The 23,252-nt window shown below is 32.9% G+C and overlaps 1 protein-coding gene across 1 annotated transcript; it reads left to right on the forward strand.

The window, feature by feature from the left end:
- Positions 1–663: 663 nt before the first annotated feature.
- Positions 664–22,872, forward strand: LOC129226579 (voltage-gated hydrogen channel 1-like). Its single transcript, XM_054861199.1, has 5 exons — positions 664–725; positions 3,237–3,408; positions 13,555–13,656; positions 17,243–17,474; positions 22,600–22,872. The coding sequence occupies exons 2-5, from the start codon at positions 3,247–3,249 to the stop codon at positions 22,848–22,850; spliced, it is 747 nt and encodes a 248-aa protein (XP_054717174.1). The 5' UTR covers positions 664–725; positions 3,237–3,246; the 3' UTR covers positions 22,851–22,872.
- The last annotated feature ends 380 nt before the right edge of the window (positions 22,873–23,252 follow it).

A 23,252-nucleotide genomic window follows, 5' to 3' on the forward strand; every position in this document is an offset into this window, starting at 1 on the left:
TACGAGAACAATTTACAGCACAAATAAATAACATAAAAGTACTGCTGAGTATCAAACAATGCATATTTCATTCCCCTTTTCATCAAGTAAAGCTAGATGTGAAGAAATGATTTCTTGGCTTTCGGCAATTAAACGAATCGATAAATAAACAAAAATTCAGAAAGCTACTTTTGGAAGTGACTATGGAGAAATTTCTTCCTGTTCTATTAAAACTCGACATCTATCAATCTATACAGCTTCAAATTAAAAAATATATATATTATTTAAGAACTGCAAAACTTGTCATAATCATCTTTTACAGTGAGCACATTATATTACATACGACGCAAAGAATGAGAAAAGGGATAAAAGATATAGACTGTAAGCCCCTCCTCTTCAATATTTAAAAATGGAAGAAGTTTCTTTTCCCTCGAAACTTCTCATTTAAAAGAAAACTTTTAATTAGTAAATGCATGTAAGTGACAATCTTATGCGTCCTTTTCAATTCTTTAGAACTTAAAAAGGCAAAAGCTTGCAAAAAGTGCCCTGAAGCAGAGCTAAACAAAAGAAACATGTGAACTGAAGTTATAAACGTACTGAAGTCTTGTTGACGTTTGGAGGATGTCACACTGATGTTACGATAGATGACAAGCATAAGTTCATGAAAAAAGGGCGTTTCGTGAGCATGATCGAAATATTCTCCAAATAGAATTTCACTCTTTAGTGAATAGAAGATATTTACAACTGTAAGGTGTTTCAATCATTGTCTGAAAAATGATACTGTATAAAATTGCAGTACAAGATAACTAGCTATTCCAGTTCAAAAAATTGCTAACTTTAATATAAATTTAAAGAATTCAAAGCTTCTTAACTTACCTAAAGTTTCTTAGTAACTGTCTCGTGAATTAAAGGAAATGTTATCTTCCTTGTATAGAGTTTAATACACGTCTCGTATATCCCTATTGATGTTTCGAATTTTATCTTGCACATAAAGTTGAGAAATGCATTGCTTAGCATTTGTCTGTAAAATATTTTTTCAATTGTAAAAAGATCATGTTTTAGCTAATTGTAACGTGTTAGTGTGTTACTGCATAAATTTTCAATGGGAATTGCATATCACTTCTGGGATAACTGGTTATTGCTTTAAAAAAATGTTATGTTTATGAAATCGTGACTTTCTGGAAATGATTAGCAGGCTTATCAGAATTACAGAAAATTATTTAATTTTCTCTTGATAGTTAAAATATAACTTCAAAAATATGAACACTCTATTACAGTACCAGAAAGGAATGTTAATATGAAAGAAGTAGGTACTAGAATACTTTAAAATAAATAGGGTCAAAGTTGATTAAAGTTCGTAACACAACTAAACTTAGGGCAAAATATTTTTTCTCCCCCTCTTTCTTTTCTTTTTTTAACCTTCATAAAAATTTACTACTCCTCTTGTAACCTGTTAGTATTCAGAAAAAACATTTGGCAGTTAGCTTGGGGTGACTATTTGTGATGGGTTTTTTCATATAATTGAGGCATGTAGCTGTATGAGCAGATATCTCCAATTCAAATTTTTTGTGCTTATGAGTTTTTTTTTTTTTCTGTTTCTTCAATGCAATACTTAGGTAAGCAACCATGGCAACTGCTGACTTGTTTTCATGTCTACTCAGCCCCTAGCCCGGTTCCTGGGGTAAGCAGCCGCCTAGGGCGGCAGATTTTAGGGATGGCAAATTTTGAAGTTGAAACTTTTTTTTTTTTTTTTTTTGAGTATGAATACCTGTTCTGATACATTTCTTCAATGCTTAAAAAAAATAATAATAATTTAAAGTGTGTACCAGTACTTGGATATGCAAAACATAGTTCAGAACTTAACCAGAAATTCAATGTAATTTTAGAGTCGGCAAATTGCGTGATTTAAAAGTCTTTTGAAAAATTAATGTCTGTTTCAGCGCCCTAAAATGCACTACTTGAATGTTAAAAGATAGTTTAAAGTGTACCAGCGCTTGGGTATGCAAAATCCAGTTTGGAATTTTAACTCAACACTCACTTTAATTTCAAGAATGTTACTAATATTTTTATTTTATTAATATATTATTAATTTACATTATCATTTAATGGAGGGGGGGAGCGCTGCACTTGTCAATATCGTCTAGGGTGGCAGGTCTACTAGAGCTGACCTTGCTCAGCCCTCTTTAACAGATTATGTGTGTTGCCTCTACAATTTCCACAAGAACTGTTCATGGCCATTTATAACTCTAGATGCCATGGATTCAGATATAAGATCTGGTTAGGTGGTACCTATTGCCCACATAATCAAAGTCTATTGTAAGATTTTTACAGCAGCCTTTTTTAAGGAGTAATTTTCAACCATTCCTTGAAATTTCGAAAAGTAAAGCAAAAACACACAATTTTAGGCTTTTTCTTTGATTTGTTCAAGAGGGTCATGGCCATTTTTGAATTCCATCTGGTCTCTAGAATAGGCTAAACACCCTTAGCCTCCTCTGTGGGTGCACCACTGCATCTAGCAAAATAGCTAGTTGAATTTTTACAACTTAATCTTTCATTCAAGTTCCATCAGAGAGATGTAGGTGCAATATTCTCCAGTTGGTAGCCGTATAAAACTGCACCGTTAGTTTTGCATCACCCTGTACTTTGTTGACATTAGCATTTGTTAAACTTAGTGAGAAGTTATTTGCCAATCCTTTAGGTTAAATTTGTACCTATAAGTCTGAGGAACACAAGTCACACTATCAGTACTCAACAAAGCACAAAGCAGCATGAAAACATTTGTCTGGTGGATATAAAGGTTGGAACTAGACCAACACCAGTAAATAATTTTAAAAGGAATTGTTTTATACAATTACATTGTTGAGTCCCAATGTGGAATAAGATAAGATTCTACATACCTACAATGCAATAATAACCTAAAAGTCACTATTTTTATGACTTATGCTATTCGTCATTACTTATGCTATGAGGTACAGAAATGAGATGACTCTGGCGTGCACAGAAATTTTGGGGCCAGTCACAAATGAATTTTATGGGCCCCGTTGATATTGTTTCCCCCTACATATATTTCACCCCTCATTTTAAAAATCTCAAGCCCAGGGAAACAGGTGTCCTTTCTCTCTCTCCTCCTCCCCCCCCCCCCCCCCCCCAGTGCACATCTCTGAGATAACCATTTTAATAAATGTTGTGAATTCATATAGTGTAGATGTTGTTACCTGTCCTAATATTGATGTGTAAAATTCACACAATGTTTTTAGGATTTTCAAAATGGAACAACTAAACAATGTGAGTAAAAGCATTGAACATTTGAACCTTAAAGATGATGGATCAAGTTCGGTTCTGTCCGATACAGATGAAGATCCTTCAATTCGTCCTTTGATAACTTTCCGTGAAAGGCTTTGCAAGTTGTTTGACTCTCATAAATTTCAGGTTAGTTAAATAAAAATTCCTGAAATTATTTTTGTTTTTATTTTGAAATTATATTAATTTGTTCATGTTGAATTGAAAATCTGATATGAATCCGAATAGATAGGTTACTTAGAGTTTGTGGTACATTCATATTAGTTGCCGGAATGTCAGTGATAAATTTCCAAAGCTTTCATGATTTATAGTAACTCTTGACGGTGATGTTCCCGTCAGTTTTTCTGAGGGTATACTCCCAGTAATCCATACGCACAATATACATATGCGATACTATGCATAATATGTCATTATATGAAAGTTTTTGACGCTTGAGGGTATACACTATATGTCTAAAAAATGTTTGACAGTATACGCGTATATGGAGTCTCTATGGGAACACCACTGACTCTTGAAAATATTGTCTGCTAAAAATTGAAATGTTGCATTAAACATCCATTTTCTGCTATTCAATATTGAGACCAGGGGCATGCACGGGGGGGGAGGGAGAAGGGACACCTGTTGGCCCGGGTCCGAGCTTAATGGGCCGAATATTTTTAAAACTAAGGGTGAAATATAGGGGTAAACAATATAGAGGAGGGCCCGGAAAAGCCATTTGCGACGGGCCCTAAAATTTTTGTGCATGCCCCTGATTGAGACAGTGATGAAACAATAAATAAATTGATGAAATTACACTGCCAGCTCAGTCATTCCAGCTGAGTACTTTTGAATGCTAATAAGCATGAAATTGCAGTCCTCGGCTACAGGGACGGCAAATGGGGGGGGGGGGGTCAAGAGGGGGCGGTCGCACTTCCAAATTTTTTGACTAGAATGATAGAAAATGGGTGAATTCAATTTATGTAAGTTGGAAATCAATGTTCATTAAAAAAAAAACTTGCTGGTTCTCGGTAACTATTCGATGAAACTCGACACATTCCCAGAGTAGAAAAAGTGTTTTTCATTATTTGGATGACGACTTTGAAATTCATGAAGTATTTTCCGTCCTTTTCAGAACATAAAAAGCTGATAGAGAACCATGGTTAATTTTAACTGAGGAAGACATTTCCTCATATAGGCCAAATATTTCATACTTGTGTGCCCAGTGTAACGATGGTCTGTAGAAATAGGAGAGGCCTGTGAAAAGTGGTGTGGCTGCAAGGTTTTCACAAGAAAATTCCTTGATAGTTTACATTCACTTTTATGTTTATTTTTAAGTGTATATTTATTTAATGAGTATTCATCGCTTTCTTCTGCTAGAAACACATTTTAGCTGCTCAATGAATTATATGCTTTCATGGAAACTTCTTAAAATGCATGTAATAAATGAATGAAAGAAAACTTATTAACAGATACCATGGGCGCCCATATGCAAAGTTGCAAGGGGGGGGGGGGGCTCAAATATTTTCCCTGTGGTTTAGCTGGATATTTTGCCTGTGGAAACTGATTTCAGGACAGATTAGAGTCATTAAAATTTGACATTTTTAATAACTTATTCATTGATGACTGGAGAAGAAATGTATTTACATTTTTGCAAAGAAAAAAGCACTAAAAGCAAGGAAGTTCTAATTTCAAAGGGGGGGGGCTCGAGCCCCTCCTTGCCCCCCTATATGGGCGCCCTTGACAGATACCTTTTATGGGGTTCTATGATTATGCAATCTCGGGGTCACGGTGGTCTTCAAGAGTTAAAACCATAAAAACATTTCTCAATAACTTCAAAGCAGTGATTTGACGACTGGAAGTATTATTGCAAAACGATTCTTTCAATAGTGAAAAAGCTCATGCCCTTTTAGCATGTGTGACTTTGTTTGAATTTTTATTCAATTTGTATTGAGAAAAGTTTTTGAAAAATGCTTTACTCAATCAAAACATCTTCACTATTCAAGGACTATTCAAGCCACAATTCAATCTACAATTGATCTGTGCACCATACTACCATAGTTCAATCTACAATTGAAACTGAAAATAGATTTTACATAGATGTATATTTCAATCAAGCATGAAACTTTTCAAAAAAATTCTTCCTCCGAGCCAATTTTTAAAAAATGCAAAAGAAAAAAAAAGTGACAAAAACCCACATGATGATATGAAGTCAAACATTGATTTTTTAATATTTTGTATGAAATAATAGATTCAGTTTTCAGTGAAATTAACACAAGATTTAATGATAAATATTTTTCTATATGGTTTGCTCAGGGCCGATCCTAGGGTGTCGGCCGCCCGTGTGCAAAGACCAAATGTGCCGCCCCTCAAGAGTAATTTGCATATTTGACTAATCTTTAACTTCTATATAAATCTTTCTTTAAATTTCTATGCCAAGTTCGAATTTAAAAAAAAAGGGGGGGGGGACAGAAGAATGATCTTATAAAAAGGAAGAAATTTTTTATAGTAAGAAACTCCTTAGGTACAATTAATATCTTTGAAGAAAATAGTAGATACCAAAATTTACTAGTCGTAAAAACGCATTTTATGGTCTTTCTTCGGTGACATCAGAGAAGGGACGGAGGAAGGGGAAGCGTGAGGGGAGGTGTCAGGGGTTCAGGGGAGGAGGATTGCTTCAAGAAAATTATCGAAATTGGCGTATGAAAAATATTTTAGTTAATCTTTAGTTGTGTTTGTTTGCAAGGACAAAAGAATCAAGTATATTCAAGGTGCATGGAGAAATTTTCGAAATTGACGTCAAATATCGCACTTTTAGGAACTTTTTCGAGACTTTAGGTGATTCTTTCAAAATTGAAATCAATTTGAAGCTATTTTTAAGACCGTAGCTTAGGAAGGATCGGCGTTCTTCCCGAAAAACTTCCGAAATTGAAATTTTAAACCCGCAATTTTGGGTTACCTTTATTGACATTGCAAGAGGGAGGGAGATTCAATCGTCTCCCATCGAATGATTTCGAAATATAAGTTTAAAACGCAAATTTAGGCCGTCTTTGGTGACGGTAGGGGATCTGGCGGCTATCCTCCGGTAATTTCTCGGCACTATTTTTCCAAAAACCCGTTTTTGGCTAGATTTGAAAACAATAGGGGAAACGTGAAAATATTTCGAACCAAAATATTTTTCGGAACTAAAATCCATTATAGGCTGGGAAGGAAGGGTTTTGGAACTGTTAAGCGGATATTTCTAAAATCGCAATTTTATATTATCTTTGGTGACGTTAACAAAACTGAGAACTCGGAAGCTTCTACGGATCTTTCGGACATTTTTCAACATTAATATCTGAAAAATATAACTGTGGACTTTTGTACACCTCCTCTCGACGATTGATGGATATGCCCTAGCGCCGTAAAAAGTTACATAAGCCTGGCAGTTCTCCTCCGGAATTCTTTAGAAATATAAGTCCCAAAATCGTATTTTAAGCATTGTTTGATAACGATGGGACTAAGAGTGGGCGGAGGTTCAGTGTGCCCTCACGAATTTTGTTTTTGAAACTGAAGTCAATTTCAGGCTAGTTTAGGCAGGAAGCTGTGGCTCCACGGAACCGTCTAAAAACGAATTTTTCAGGTATAATGATTGCGTTGGAGAAAAGGGGGATCCAGGGTTTTCCCCAAAAGTTCTTAAAACTGATGTTTGAAAAACGCAATTTTAGTTTGTTTTTCAATACGTTAAGTGAGAGGGGTGGAATTAGGGGCTTCTATAAAGACGCTAATTGAGACTATCTTTGATAGTAATGTTTGCGAATGGATTTCGGGGTCCTCCACTGCAAAAATTTCGAAAAATGCCAAAGCAATTTTATATGACGTTTGATGATCGGAAAGGCTGTCGTCTGAAAACACGTTTTGGATTTTGAAGCCAACATTTTTAGGCTATGTTTGATTAAGTTAAGGTGGAAGAGGTGGATCAGAGACTTAATTGGGTCCTTAAGATCGATGATTCAACCAGCGAAATTTTCCGAAAGTAAAGTCTTAGAACCGCAATTTTAAGTCTTCTTTAGTTTCGTCAAGAAGGTCATGGCATCCTTTTGGATCTTCGCTTTGGAGCTACAATTAAATTTGCTTCCCGGGGCAAGGGCCCTGTCCTCCTACCTGAACCGAAACCGGGCAGTTCATTCAAGATTTTAATCAGAAAAATTGTCGTAAAGGGGGAAAAGTACAACATTTTAGTTCGTCATTCATATATGTTACTCTCAAGGGAGTCGCAATTTTCCACTTTCTCTCCACGCATTCACGATCGTTAAACACAGTTTGTTACATAGTTTGTTGTTTGAAATGCTTGCGAGAGAATCTAATCAGTATAGCTTTTTTTTTAATAAATAAAATATGTCTTCATTGTTTAGGTCTATAAAAACTTGGAGGTTAAACATTAGTGGCCGCCGTCGGTGCTCCTTTTAGACGGCACCATTTCATGCTTCAGAAGGGGGCATTTCCCCTCCCCTGTATCCATGCCTGATTACCAGTTCTGTCACAAACTTTGCAACCAAATGAAGCATGTGTGTTAAGAGTAGATATTAAAGGACAATAAACAAACACAATGTTCCCTAACATTCTATTTTTCTTAAACTATGCTATGCTGTAGGGAAATTGACACATACTTTGACAATTGAACATTTAAAAATCAGCATATTTATTCTACTTATTATAAGTTATCTTGTGAGAAATTCTTGAGGAATTTTCCTTGGTTATAAGAACTATATGATGCGGCCTGCGGCCGCCCTTTGCTTTGGCCGCCCTTGTGCGGCGCACACTCTGCACACCTGCTAGGATCGGCCCTGGGTTTGCTCTATATTATCTGGATTGGATTTTGAAAACGAAAAATAAAATGTTTCAATTATGAGTAAAATTTTTAGCATGAGGCAAGAAAAATTACAAACAATATACTGACAAGACCGCAGTTTTGTCCTTGTTATGAACTCATCATTCTGGAATAGTGAATAACAGAGCTGGAGTAAAGGTCAAGATTCAGAAAATTTCTAAGTGGCCAGTGGCCATTAGACCCAAAAAACTTGATGGCCACCACTGCGGGAGAGGATTTTTTACCATCATGAAAAAACAAAGAGAACTTTACAGAATTACATTTTAAAACGATAAACATGCATTTTTTTCTTCAAAATAAATAGATAAATAGATCAATGAAAAGTTGACAAAAAATTACATTTCAGATGAAATTTACAAAAAATACAATTTTGCTGATAAAATTTCTTTTTTTCCAGAAAATAACCAATTAAAAAAAATAATTTCTGCCCCTTTTTATGTTATTTTCAGTAGTTTGCTATGAGATAGGCATCCAGTTATGTTTTCTGGAAACTTAGGCAGTTAAATAGTCTTGTCTGCTTCCATCTTGCGAATGACCAAACATGGCGACTATGCAAAAAATTTAAGTTAAGAAAGAAATTTTAATAATTAAAAACCCTCATAATACAATAATTTCGGTGAAAGAGTCAGTTTTTAGAGCATTAGCGTCTAAAGCAATGGGGATAAAATAATATTCTGAAGATAAAATTTGAAGGAAAAAATTTTGCATTTTTCAAGACAAAAATTTATTATCCTGAGGGGGGGGGGTGCAAAATACAGCACATTTTGCAGGATTGTTCAATAGTTTGCATGGTATTGCAGTAGATATCCAATTCTATTTTTGGAAACTTAGGCACTTAAAGAATCTTGGCTACTTCCATCTTGTAAGTGACCAAATATGGCAACTGCGCTAAAAATTAAGATTTAAGTTTTTAAAGTTGTAGCATAAAAATAATCATAAAATGTAAAATCCTCATTAAACATCAATTTAATTGAACTGTTATAGCTTTTAGCACATTAGCATCTAATGTAATTAGGATAAGATGAAATTTTAAATACAAAATTTTTCGTTTCTCAAGAAAACTGTTTTAAATAATAAAAAAATAAATAAATAAAATAATTTACAACACATTTTGCATTATTTTATTAGTTTACATTGGAATAAACATCAAATTCTGCTTTGTTTTTGCAAACTTAAGCACTTAAGCGCTTAGCATACTTCCATCTTGTGAGTGACCAAATATGGCGTCTATGTTTCATACGTAACTGAAAAGTGTTGCCGTTCTGGTCAAAAAACTATCTTCCTAAATGTGTTTATCCTTAGGCGTATGCTTCTAAAGCAATTTATTTTCTTCCACCCTCTTGAGTTTGTGCAAAATTCCTGTTCATTCCAAGATTTTTTTTTTAACTCCTTTTACATTAATGTACACTTAACACTATCTACTTTTACATTAATTTCTTAAGAACAACAGGGGGTGGAGGGAATGGCGACTGAAGACGTTGTTTTAGGTAACCACTTTCTCAAACTAGGTCGCCACATAGCGAGTGTCGACCGTAAATCTTGACCTTTAAGCTGGAGGCAGATGACATCTCATTGAGACTGAAAGCGCTGATAAGATTAGATTTAGATTATTCAATGATGAAAAATTAAGCCCCTCACAATTTTTGAAGTTGCCTAGGTGATTTTGAAGAGCAAGATATAAAAAGTTTTATCATACATAACTTTGTTACTTCAATTGTTTTTTAACAATTAGCTCAGCTAGTAGAGCAGGATTTTTTTTATGTTTCAGGTGGTTAGAGAGTTATTTTCGAAGCACAATGGGCAAAAAATTCAAAGAGGTCATACATGGTAAAGAGCATGAGCTTTTTCACCACCTTTTCTCTTCAACTGTACTGGCAAAACAGCATGACACTGATCAATGATAGACTAGTAACACGACTCTCTTCTGAATTAAAAAAATCATGCATTAAAACTTTTCCAAAAGATATTATAACTTTAGTATCGAGATGTTTTGTATGATAACTTTTTCAAAAGTGAATCAAAATTTTAATTATTTCTAAACACTAATTTTTATTCTTATTAAACCGATTTTATGACCACTTCCTGTTAGCTAATGTGTGTTTGGGACTGCACTGTGGTAATACATATTTCAGAAACTTGACCCTTCAAATGAAATGCGGAAATGCCACCCCTACTCAACTGGAATGGCTGATCTGGTGTTGTATTTCATGTATTCCTGCCTTAGCCCTGGCTATAGGGTGTAACTTACTGAAAATAAATAAATTGCTGAAATCATAATTTAAGGAATTTATTCCCTGAATGCAAAGACAGGTTGAGGAATTTTTCGAAGAGGGGGCGATTGATTTTTGAAGCTTAACCCTTATTACGTATCTGATTTACACATGCTTGGTAGGGGGGAGGTTCAAAATCATTGAAATCTAAATTCTAAAACAATTAACGTATGGAAGTTTATCAAAGGAAGTCTCAGAATCTAATCCTTGCCTTTTCCGTTGAAAGAGGTATCAGAACTTTGATTTCATAATAACTCTGGAATAATGTTTCGAAACTCTTCCTATTAACATCATCAAAGATTGCTTAAAACTGCTTCGTGGAACTTTTATTTCACAAAACTATCAGAGAAAAGTCACTGAACCGATTCTTTCCCCTAACTTTACCAGAGATGTCTACAATTGTTGCTTTAAGCTTTAAATTTTGCAAAAGACCTGGAGGAAGGCCTCCTGACAATTGCCTTTTTGAAACGTTAAACCGGAAAAGTTTCCGGAAGGGAGATTCAAACTCCACTCCTTTCCTTAACCTTATGAAAGATGGCCTACACTTGCGTTTTAGAACCTCAATTTGGAAAAATTGCCGATATAGTGTTCCCTCAAGGGTGGGGCCATCGCCCCTGTCTTGTATCCGTTTGTGGCTGATAGTCAGTAAATATTTGTAATATTCATCGTGTGGACCTGTTAACACTAGAAAGACGGCGTTTTGCGTATACCTAGAAAGACGAGCAGCGGTCACTTTGACCGCCATACTTAAAATAATAGAAATTTCCTCCTTTCGGGATTTTCAGCCATAGAAAAGATTTGTTTCATAATATCAAAGTTTAATTTAACAATTTAATCCTAATATAGTCTGCAAATAAGTCTCAGATAGCTTTTTTTTATTTTACGTTCGATCAAGTGAAATACACATGCTTTACACAATTGGCATTGAGAAAGAGGAAATTTGTACAAAAAAGAGGAAATTTTCTTAGCATGTAATAACTAACAAGTACTATAATCAACCATGCATGTGTTTGATTTAAAAAATATCTTAATATCGCAAGATACCGTACATTACTATCTTTTGCAGTATTTCGAAATACTTATGTTATCACGTCACCTGTATATTAGTCATTAACAGTTTTTTGTTTGGAAGTTAGAACAAATGCTCGTAGTTTTATTTCCGCATAATTTAATTTCACACTATTTTAATCTTTTTCCTGAGGTACTTACTTATTTATATGCAGCAAAATTGATCAGTGGGGATGACTTGGCGGAAATTGAAGAAATAGGAGTTATGTTTTTGAAATTTTCTCTTTTTTCGGCGTCGGACCCTTTTCACTCTTTCTTTCACTGCTTTTTAAATTTTGAGCATCAGTTTTTATTACCGAGGTTTCTTCTCATTCTAACTCAGAAGAACAATCCTTTTCTGCAAATCTAGGCTCCGAAAAATATCCGCAATAATCTCATGAAAGCAAACTATTCTCATCGCTAGAAATATATTTCTTTTCAGATAAGTCAGACTGTTCATTCAAACCATAATCTGTTTTAGATTAGATATAAATCTGCAACAGCTTCAGGAGTTAATGCTCCAATAAGTTTTGCTTGTCAATGGTTCATCTCGACGTCATGAAGATAATTATGTGACTGAGCACTTCATTATCACCGAAGAAAATAAACGTCAATGCTTCAAGCAAAGCACATGTTTTGGTGCACAAAACAATTCCAGCAAACATTTTTGTAATTTACCTGTTTATATTTACTTCTTTTTAGACCCAAAGTAATTTCACGTGTCCAGTCACATGCTTTTCAAATTTACCTTTCCCAACTTTGCCCCCTGTGCAGATAGCAGAAAACTGAAACCATGCAACCAGCAGGTGTTTCGCATTTTCCTAACAGTTCAAAGAATTAAACCTGACCAGCAGGTACTACTCAAGCTCAAAAGAACATTACTCACCCTGACAACTAACAATAGTCCATAGTACACACAACTGATAAGCGAAAAAAGAAGAAAACGGATGCATAAAGAAAGGTTCACTTAGCGGTCAAAATGACCGTAGTCAGTCTTTCTAGGTATAAACATTTATAGCGACTATAATAATAATCCTAAAAGGAAAAAAATTACTGTTGTAAAATCTTAATAAATAGTTAGGAAAAGTCAATGAAGGAAAAAGAGTTTGAAAATTAAACGCAGCAAATATGAGCATTTGAAAATAGTTTGCGGTCAGAATGACCGCTTCCGTCTTTCTAGTGTTAAAATGCAATTCTAAAATAATTTTACTTAAATAAATTCTTTTATTTTTCAGTCTTTGCTTTTGATGCCTTTGGAAAATGTGATCTCTTTGCATCCCATATGAGAATCAAATCTTACACAATTTTGATGCTTCTTATGCTTTGTTAGAAGGCAAATAAATGAAAATTCTTTTCACATGGATTAAAATCATTAACTCAGATTTTCAATCAAAATTTCGTGTTTTTATGAGTCTCAAAATGTCAAAAAAAAAAAAAAAAAAAAATCAATGCTGAATCCCTGGTTTAATTTTGTTTCTGCTTCAATTATGTCAATAATCTCAATAGATATTAAGAACATGTATACGTATACCTTTAAAGAGCAATTCTTAAATAATTTTACTGAAATAAATGCTAAAATTTTTGTTTTGTACTTTTGATGCCATCATTTCAATTTGCAATATGTTTGCATCCGCTGTTTGAATTTTATTTTTTAAAGTTTTGATGTTTACTACATTTACTTTCTTAAGAGGCAAGAGAATAAAATTTCTTTTATTTTTCATGATAATCATGAAAATAAGGTTTTTCACAAAATGCTGTGCTCTTAAAGATTGTCAAATGTCAGAAATGTAAATGCTGAACCACTGCCTGAATTTTATTTGTTTCAACTATGTTTTAAGTTTTTTAATACATAACATATCGTTTTAATAAGTATTCTTTGTAATCTTCAAACATATATCTGCAATTTATTGCAAAAGTTTACATCACAGTGTTGTTTATCTCACATTCAATTTTCAACATTTGACACTTACATCTTCATCCTCTAATGTTAATTAATTTAATTGATTTTTTTCTTGTTTGTAATGTCACTCATAATTTTTTTTTAGTTCATAAGCAAATTCAAGAAATAAATTTAACATAATAATAACCTTAATTCTTTATTTCTTCCCTTAGATTGCAGTTGTGGCACTAGTTATAATTGATTGTTTGATTGTTATTACTGAATTGATCCTGGAAGCAAAACATGATGAGTTACATAACCGCATGTCCATGCATGTAAGTCTTCATTTATGCGAAAAGGTTTTGATTTTTTTTTGTTTATTGTAAACATATATATATGTTTGCATTTACAGGCCGAGGAGTCAGTCACCTTTCTCACCTTTAGTCACCTTTTGAAAATTTGGTTACTTTTAGTCACCTTTTGCAACTTTTGTCACCTTTCTCACCTTTCTTGAAATGTGTTGTAGGATTTTTTTTTTTTAAATAATTAAATCCTTGAAAAGTATCTGAATGATAGCTTTAACAGTGAAATTAATTAAAAAAAGTATCATTAAATATCCCCCCCTCCCCGCCCACCTTGTTGTTGTTTAAGAAAAATAGCTATGCTGCCGGGAAATCAGGGAATTTTTTTTATTGCCTGCAATTGCACCCTATGAGCAGAACCAGTCTTTCTATCCCCCTTCGACCATCAGACGCATTTTCTGCAAGTCTCGTCTAAATGCCATTTTATTTCCTATTGTGTTTCTGGCTATAGAGTGTTGTTCAACTAAAGTTCAGCTGAGCAATTCCTTTCTGCACACTTTGTTGTGTGAGCAGTCATCGAATGCAAGTTGTCTTCTGTGTTTATCAAGTAACATCATCTGGAGTCTTTGAATCTCACGCTCATCTCTAGCCGGGTGCGTTACTTGCTTGTTTTACTTTTAATGACTGTGAAAGCCGCCACAAGCCGTTCGATTTGAAAAAGGGGTGATGGGTTAAGGAGGCGTGCCTCGATGTCTTCTTTGAGTGGGGAATAGTGAAAAGTTTTGATTTGTGCTTATAGTTTCACTTTGTGTTTGCACAGAAATGGTTAGTTTGGGTTCTATTTTTGCTGCGCAAATGCGAAGTGAATTTGGTCTGTGTAAACATTTTTAAACATTTCCTTTTTTGGTGCGTCTCAGAGAATCTCCAAAAGTCTTTTTTATTAGGTTTCGACCCTTATTATGGCTAGTTCCAGAAAAAATATAGCTTTTAGAAGCAGATGCTTTCCAAAAGCTTTATTTTATGTAATAGTGAGATTGATTTTATTAAAGCAGGGTCATTCCATGTCAAATTGATTTTATTAAAGCAATGTCCATGTCAATTCAACCAAAAAAATGGCATTTTGACACCCACCGACACGGATTTTGATAAAACTTGGTGAGTTTAGTCCTTCAATTTAGAAAAGTGTCCACATCAATTTTTTCTTCTCAATCTGGTTTAGTTTTCATTTTAGAGCCAGTCGAAATTTTGAATGCTTAGTATTTTCCAAACTATGACGATTCTGTTCGTTGATTGAAAATAATTTGTATTTCATTTATTTTTCAGCCAATTTTTGTGAAAATTTACAGTAATATTAATGAAAGTATGAGGATTTCAGAAAAAATATAAAAAAATTCTAAGTAAATATTTTAAAAGTAGAAATAAATTATTTTCATAATTTTTGCAAAAAGCATTGAAGCATTTCTAATAACTTGATTTAACACTACATTTTTTACCTCCCATGGACATGTCATGGAATATTTTCAGAGCTTGCTAAAAAAATTAAAAATAAATAAAAACAAGAAAGAAAAAATTATGAACATTTTCAGGCATATGAAATGATATTTTCAGTTTCATACTTCAACATTTTATTTTTGCATTATAAGTACAATTATCATTTTGTTAAAGTCTGATTTTTCAAATTGGTTTTCTGTTATTCTCTATTGTCAAGACTTTTGATTTAATATTTATGCTTTGTATTTACTAAGAAAAAAGAAAGAATACTGATAATTTTTCAACAAGCTAAAAAAAGGGGGAAAAAAAACAATACTGAAAATGTGATTGAATAATATAAATTATATGTTCAATAAATGCATCATCTTGCTCTTTACTTCACAATTTCAAGCTTTATTATGTTGATTAAATATATATATATATATATATATATATATATATATATATATATTAAGGTTACATAGAGTTTACACTGAAAGCTTTTTGAAAATGTCTTAAAATTTTTATTTTACCACTTCTTGCCCTATAATATTCATTTCCAAAATAGTAAAGAAATCTTTACAAAAAGTATATAGGCTATTTGGGTAAAAGTCAGTAAAAAGGGATAATCCTTTTCTGTTTTTTGAGTTCTTAACAAATTGCTTTTGGTCACCTTTTAGTTAATTTTTGTCACCTTTTAGTCACCTTTGTTTTCAAATTTGTCACCTTTCTCACTTTTTTCAAAGGCCATCAGCAGTCCTCGGCCTGCATTTACTTAATTAAATGTGTGTGTGTCTTCAATTAACAATTTCAAACTTTAGAAAGTCTTTTATTTAACTAACCCTTTCTTTGACCATGACCTTTTAACAGTGCTCTGGACAGGTGAATTTCCAAGGTGAATAAGTTAGTTATAGTATTGTTTAATATTTATCATTTAAATAATAACAAAAGTTGTTTTCGTAATGCGGTCAAACATGCTATACGTTTTATGAATAAAAAAAAGAGTGTCTAAATTAATTATTACCTATTTTTAACAGTCAAAATTTGAATTTTGTGATTGCTTTTTCTTGCTGTTTTAGGATTAAATTTAGTTACTCATCAACGAATGAAAAAATGAGCGAATGGCATATTTTTAATGATACTTTAACTTACTTTACTAATTTCAATTAAATTGCTCTTAAATTATATGTCAAATTCTACATTAAAAAAAATTATACATATTTTCTTTATTCAAATGAATCAGCTGCTTTATTGCATCAAAACTGACTCTTACAGGAAAATGGGCAAATAAAAATGGAAAACAGGCTGATTTTAAGATACTTGCTCTGTATATCAATAGTCTGACCATGTTGCCATGAATTTGGCAAGCTTCCAGTTAAGACCCTTCCATCTGAAAAAGGGGGAAAAAAATTGTGTGATTTCATTCATTTCAATGTAAATGTGCTGTGTCTCCGTACCATCTCATTGCTGATCAAACAGCAATGCTTGATCAACAGCAAACAGCTTGAACCATCAGTTATTTATTTATTTTTAATATGATTTTAGTTCAAAAAATCTGATTTAAAATTTTAAAAAGAGTTTGTTTTCTTTTAAGCATCATTTTATCTTCATCTCCTACTATACTGTCTAATTTATTGATTCCCCTAATTTTCTGTGTTTATATTGTATTATTTGAAGCATAATGTTTTTGTGCATTTTTAAATTATTAATTTTAAACTAAGATATACTTATATAGTTTGCCTCGTAACAGTAGTAATCATAATAGTTCGCCTAGCTGGGCCCAGAACCTGTTGCTGGATGTCATTTTTGTATTCGTATTTATAAATGCAAATTTATTACCAAAATGGAATTTCTGAAGTCCTATTTTTTTAAATCCTATTTTAATTGAAACATTTTATTTGAATTTTAAAGAAACTAGCTTTTTTATTTTATTTATTATTTTTTTTTTTTAAGTAAATGTTTTTTTTTTTTTTTAACTCTTTATTCTAAAGCATCTTTATCTTAAAATCTCAGGAATGACTAACAATTTTTCAAATAAATATATGTTTGTAATTTAAAGTTATATATTTATGCATTTTATTCTTCATAATTGAAGGAATATGAAAGTATAAATTTAATTACATAGAAAATAATGTATTTTTCTATCTAGGTACTTCACTACATGAGTATAGCAATTCTGAGCCTTTTTGTCGTTGAAATTTTGCTCAAGATATATGCGTTTAGAACAGAGTTTTTCCGACACAAACTAGAAGTTTTTGATGCTTTTGTTGTGTTTTTATCATTCGCTCTCGATATTGCCGTTCAAGAGGAGCAATTAATGTCAAATGGAATTGATTTAGTAATTATTCTTCGGCTGTGGAGAGTTACTAGGATTTTAAATGGTTAGTCCATTTTACTTGTGTTTTATTGATTTTTCAAATTTCATATTATGCATTTTTAGATTACTGTCAGTGGTGTTTATTAGTTTAATGTTTTGATATTATATGAGAAATTTCAAAAGATTGTTTTGGGTATTCTTTTGTTTTGAAAACTATTGTCAATACATAAGTAAATTAATATTGCACACAAAATGGTATTAGAAAATCCTTAGTTTTTTAAAAGATGCAAATTCTGTACAAGAATTTTTCAATCAACTGTCATATAAGGACATGCAATTTGGTCATTAAAATACTAGTTATATTAAAGCATTATGATTTTGGGTATTTATTCAGGGTGGCGATAGAACCGTATAATCAGAGAAAAGTCAGGGAATATCATCAAACATTACACCCCAGGGTCCCCCGTATCTACCACAGATGTGGTTTACCAGTTGGATAGGGCCCTGGAGAAAGTTCAGCCTCAGTTAAAGTTACAGGATTTGTTACAGGAAAAAAAAAGTTACAGTAAAATGTTCTTTTGTGTACAATACTTTGACAGAATTAATATATGTATATATATATATATATATATATATATATATATATATATATATATATATATATATATATATATATATATATATATATATATATATTGCATAAATATACATTTGAAATGTTTGGACAACAAGAATACAAAAGCAATTGAGACCAACAGAAGTTCCTTTACAGAATACATTAGAACTCTGGGTAGCTAGTTAGAAAAGAGACGCTGGAGAAAGGGTGTGCGTTTAAAATTTTTCTAGAGAAAAACTTAGGTAACTAGGGATTTTATAGGATAAACGTATATATGATATTCAAGTAAACACACAAAGAATAAAACCCTGAAGGGGGTGCTAGGAGGAAGGGAAGGAGGATAAATCAATGGACGAGATCATGTACCTATGAACAGATAACCTTCTTGAGGTAGATGGAGAAAGAGTGAATTCATGAGTTCTCTGCAATGGAGGAGTGACAAGATGGATGAAATATTTTGAGAACTTGAAAGTCAAGTACTCCAGGGAATTTGAAAAGATGAAGTCAGAGGACAGCGATAGAGGAAGTACTCCTGAGAGCCTATTTCTCCACAAGAACAGAGAGGGGAGTCTGATAAATAGAAGCGATGAAGGTATTGAGGGAAAAGTCCATATCCAATTTCATCAGACAGGGAATATCAGAAAATTTTTGAAATGTAACCAAAATTCATGGTAAATTGATTAAGTGAAAAAAAATAATAATTTGACCTACCCATGAATAAAAATCATGTATTTTTCTGATTATAAACTTGTAAATAAATACAGTTTAAATAGACCATACAATTGCAATAGTCCATAAGGTACAAAAAACTTTCTTACAAAAGTAATTTAAGATCTTGATTTTTTAAGAAGGTTGATTGGAGACGTTGCTAATGCTTTATAATGCTTTAATACTTGTTTTTCTAAATAAGAAGACACTATTTTTAATCCCTCATCGTAAATGAATTGTTATATGCATTGTTTTATCAGCTGACTTTTTTTTTTTTTTTTGAAAACTTTATCCAGTACTAGTTTTTTTTACCTTAAGAATGAGCAATCTTAATTCCTCTTTCTCTTTGTCACAGTTAAAAAAATAGTCTGCAGATTTTCTCAAGAATCTGTATGCCCATCGTAGCATCACACTTTTTCTGCTGTCAAGGCATTCTCTATTTACCCCAGAGTACATATGGGGTAGATGGAAACATCTAAATTGCATATGAAAAATGGCGGACAAGAAAAAATTCATAGCTAAATGTTTTTAGTAGTCTTTCACATGACAAGTGAAGCTAATCTACTAGTTGAAACCAGTTTACATTTGTTGATCTGCTTTAAAGGAAAATGTAATGTCATTAACTTAGTTGCCTAGTTTCCACTCACTAATAGTTTGGTTTAAAAAACTTAAAATTTACGTCATATTTCCATTTAGTCAACCCTCATTTATTGCAGTTAATTCGTTCCAAACTTTACCGCGATAACTGAATTTCCGGGAAGTAGGATTCTGCAGAGTCAGATAAAAACATAAAGTATCTGCGCACGCAGCTCAAAAGTACTCAAAGCAACTCTGCAAGCTGATCATTGTCTGTTGCATTAAAAAAAAGGGGGGGGGTAGCTATTGTTCGTATTCCAAAGAAAAAAACATTTTTAATCATAAGAAATAAATTTTTGCAGGTATATGCTTTGAGGTTACAAGGAACTAGTTGCACAGCAGCGAATACATCCACCGAACGCGCGGGTTTATATACTATCTTGCAATAATTTTTACAATCCAAATAAATAATATCAATATCAATTTAAAACGAATTAGAAGTAAAAATATTATCTTATTTTCTTATTCGTTTCAAATTGATCTTCAATTGATCTAATCTTTACCTTTTATTTAACAACTTTTGCCATTATCGGATGATGTGCAACTCGCGGCAAATATATCCGCACGTCAGCGGATATATCCCCGCACGGCGTGCGCGCATGTGTCTATATTATCTAGCTCTGGGATTCTGTATATATTTTTCTAATTACAGCGCATAAAACTTACTTATGGCAATTTAAATAGGTTTTCGTCATAGTTATAGCCCCCTATCACACACACACACAGTTCTTACACACTACTACTGATCTATGAAAAAACCTCAACTTGTTCGATGATGAATCAATTGCCCATTAGTGGCAGTAGGGACCCCCGTTCTTCCTCTACATTTATGTATACAATTTAAAAAGCTAGTACATTGTTGAACACCATTTACAGATGTATTTATCTCCTAGTAATAATACAGTGATTTATATTTTCCAGTTGGTGCTTAACGGTTAAAATGAGATAGCAATTCCCTACACTTTCTTCGGTGATTTTATACCTCCACTCCGTCAACTAGTACAACTAGCCCCTCAGACCTTACTTAAAAAGCTTACCTTATTTAAAAGACATATACTTTGTTATTCTTTCATAGAAAAAAAGTTACACGAGAACCAGGCCCGAGTCCAGGTTTTCATAAAGGCAGATGTTTTAATCTTACCTGGGGGGGGGGGTTCAATCACTCACAACCTTTATTAGTTTTATTACAAATTATCGATCCCAGTATGGCGTTTATGCACCTGTAAGTACTGCTGTACCCCCCCCCCTTCCCCTAGAAGAATAATTCTGGCTGCTCAAGTGACCAAAGTATTCCTTTATTTTACAGGTTCCAAGGTTCGTACGCTCCTTCAAAACTCCTCCAATACTCCTTCATTTAGGAAAATTTTTTGAAGGGCCCTTCAGACTCCTTCATTTTGGTTTAAACTCCTTCAAAACTCCTTCTTTCTTAGTTCAAGAATACATAATCTTTCTCTCTGACAGTAGCTTGAAATACTTTCGTTGACAACTTAACTTCGTCACAAGAGCGAAAAGGGCGATTTTAATGTAGTAATTTTGTTTTTTCCATAATTTCCATTATTTTTTCCATAAAGATGTGATTTACAAATTGATCATAGAAGTTATAAAAATAGAAGGTTAAAATATTATTATTAGATGATTAAGACATTTCATAAATGAAGTATACCATGCTTAAATGGTGTTTGGCTATTTTTTCAAATTTTATGATTATTGCTTTTCCCTCCATCCCACTCTCAGCTGCAAAAGTCAGTTTGTCTAATTATTATTAAAATATTTAAAAATACATAAGCAGATGTACTATATTAAGTGATTGTGTTAAAAAACAATTATCAAATTACAGTTTTGATATTGTAAAATGAGTCATCCACAAGTGATGTCATGCCTTGAGGGGAGACGGGTTCATGAAAATGTGACAAGGAGAAGAGAGAGGGTGACGAAAAGAAACATCACGCTGTTATTATAACAATAAGCTTTTTAAAAACATGACATGTGACAAGAGGAGGTGTAAGATAAAGTGTTACACTTTGTGACAAAGAGATAGGGGGTTAAACATGTTGAAAAAAAAGTGCAACATCATTTAAGGACAGCCCATTAGTACTTCTTCAAAATCTCATTTTACTCCTTCAAAACTCCTCCAAAACTCCTTTATTTCCTTTCTGAAACTGAGTACGAACCCTGGGTTCACTTTTATCAAACCTTGTTTGTTTCTTTTTAATTAAATCTGTTAACTATGCGGTTTATTTCAACAAGTATTAAAAACTCTCCACGAATTCTTTTAATGTAAGAGAATGCATATCAGATTTTATGTTCTGAAATAATGCTTAGAACGAGCGTATTGTAGATGCAAATTACATTACTAAACACAATCACCAATACATCTTCATAGCTGCAACACATGCCAACTTCATCATTGCCTCCTTACAATAAGCAATATTAATGCTTTCTATTGGTAGATAATTCAACGGTTCTACCACCACAGTTTTTACAAAATATTATTTCAGTCGGCAAAGCTTTAACAGTTGTAAATTACATAACAGTTGAATGTTATCCAAAAATTTTTAAGTTATAAGAGAAATAAATGCAAGCGTTTCGGTCCAACTGAGTTGAATTAGAGGGGAAAAAATACAGAATTACTGAGTTAAAATTACAGGAAAACTTCAGAGAGAAAGGGGGGGGGGACCTTAAACGCAGGCTTTCACATTAAAGTTAATTTAAGTCGATCGTTTTCTTCATTTGACATACTTTTTTTTTCAATGGGAGGGGTTTAACCCCTAAAACCCTCCCGTTGTACACGGCTTTGACGAGAACATAAAAAAGGCCAACTACTATATTTGAAAAAAAAAAAACTAGAAAAAACCGCGATATAGTGATGTTGCGAAAGTCGAAGCGCAAAGTAGCGAGAGGCGACTGTGACTCAATGGACCCTGCTTGCTTTAGGACATCCCAAAAATAAATATTTCTTATTGAAAGCAACCTTTAAAAAAAAATAGATTAGTGAGACTTGTGTACCCTGCTTATATAATTGATTTTAAATTGGAATCACTTAAAATCATTTGCATTTTGTTGTTGAACTAGTTACCTACTTCACTTTTTCATGTTTCTATGTCATGTTTCATGGAGTTTTTACAACACAATAATTAAGTATGTGTATTCGTATATCTTCTAATGAGCTTGTTTTAAGTTACGTTTTTTTAAACTTTTTCATTACAATTAATGTCTTGTAATTATGCAGGTGTAGTCATGTCTGTAAAAGCTCAGTCAGAGCACAAACTTCTGAAGGAGCGGCAATTGAAAGAAGGCCTGGAACAAGAACTCTCAAAGTGTCGGCTGTACACAAATGCTTTGGAACAAGAGGTGGAGACTTTACGCTTACTTCTGAGAAAACACGGCATAGGTCTTCCACCCTCGGTGATCAGTGACAAAGAAACTCACCAAACAACAATTAGTGTTGTTGCAGAAGTTAACCAAATTGAGCCAAAGTGATAAAAAATCCTCATTTGACTTTGATCTCCTATCGTTCATGTTTGTCTGTATATATTTATGACATGTAATATCAATTCATTTATTTGAAGTTGTTTAGAGAATCAATATTAATTCTACTATTTAACTATATTGATGAGATTATTCAATTTCAATCCCTGTGTTATTGTTTGTGCTGTATTTAAAATTTATACTTTATTCTCATGAATCATTTGATCTGGCTATTTTTTGTTTAAGCAAATTAACTTTGGACATAAATTTTAGTGTTATTTATCTTATTTTGCTATTATTATTTTTTTTTTAATGCAGGGTATTGACAGGAGAACTTAGCATTCAGTTGAAGTATTAATATATTTTTCCATTTACTTTGCTTAAAGATCTGGGGAACAATGTCATGGCTGATTA

Source organism: Uloborus diversus, chromosome 7 (genome assembly GCF_026930045.1).
Source record: "Uloborus diversus isolate 005 chromosome 7, Udiv.v.3.1, whole genome shotgun sequence".
In the NCBI taxonomy this organism is placed as follows: Eukaryota; Metazoa; Arthropoda; class Arachnida; order Araneae; family Uloboridae; genus Uloborus; species Uloborus diversus.

Excerpts from the sequence above, each read along its gene's own strand:
- LOC129226579 (XM_054861199.1), top strand. The coding sequence starts at position 3,247 with ATGGAACAACTAAACAATGTGAGTAAAAGCATTGAACATTTGAACCTT. Across the intron at positions 3,409-13,554 it reads TTGACTCTCATAAATTTCAG|ATTGCAGTTGTGGCACTAGT; the intron begins GTTAGTTAAATA and ends TTCTTCCCTTAG. Across the intron at positions 13,657-17,242 it reads ATAACCGCATGTCCATGCAT|GTACTTCACTACATGAGTAT; the intron begins GTAAGTCTTCAT and ends TTTTCTATCTAG.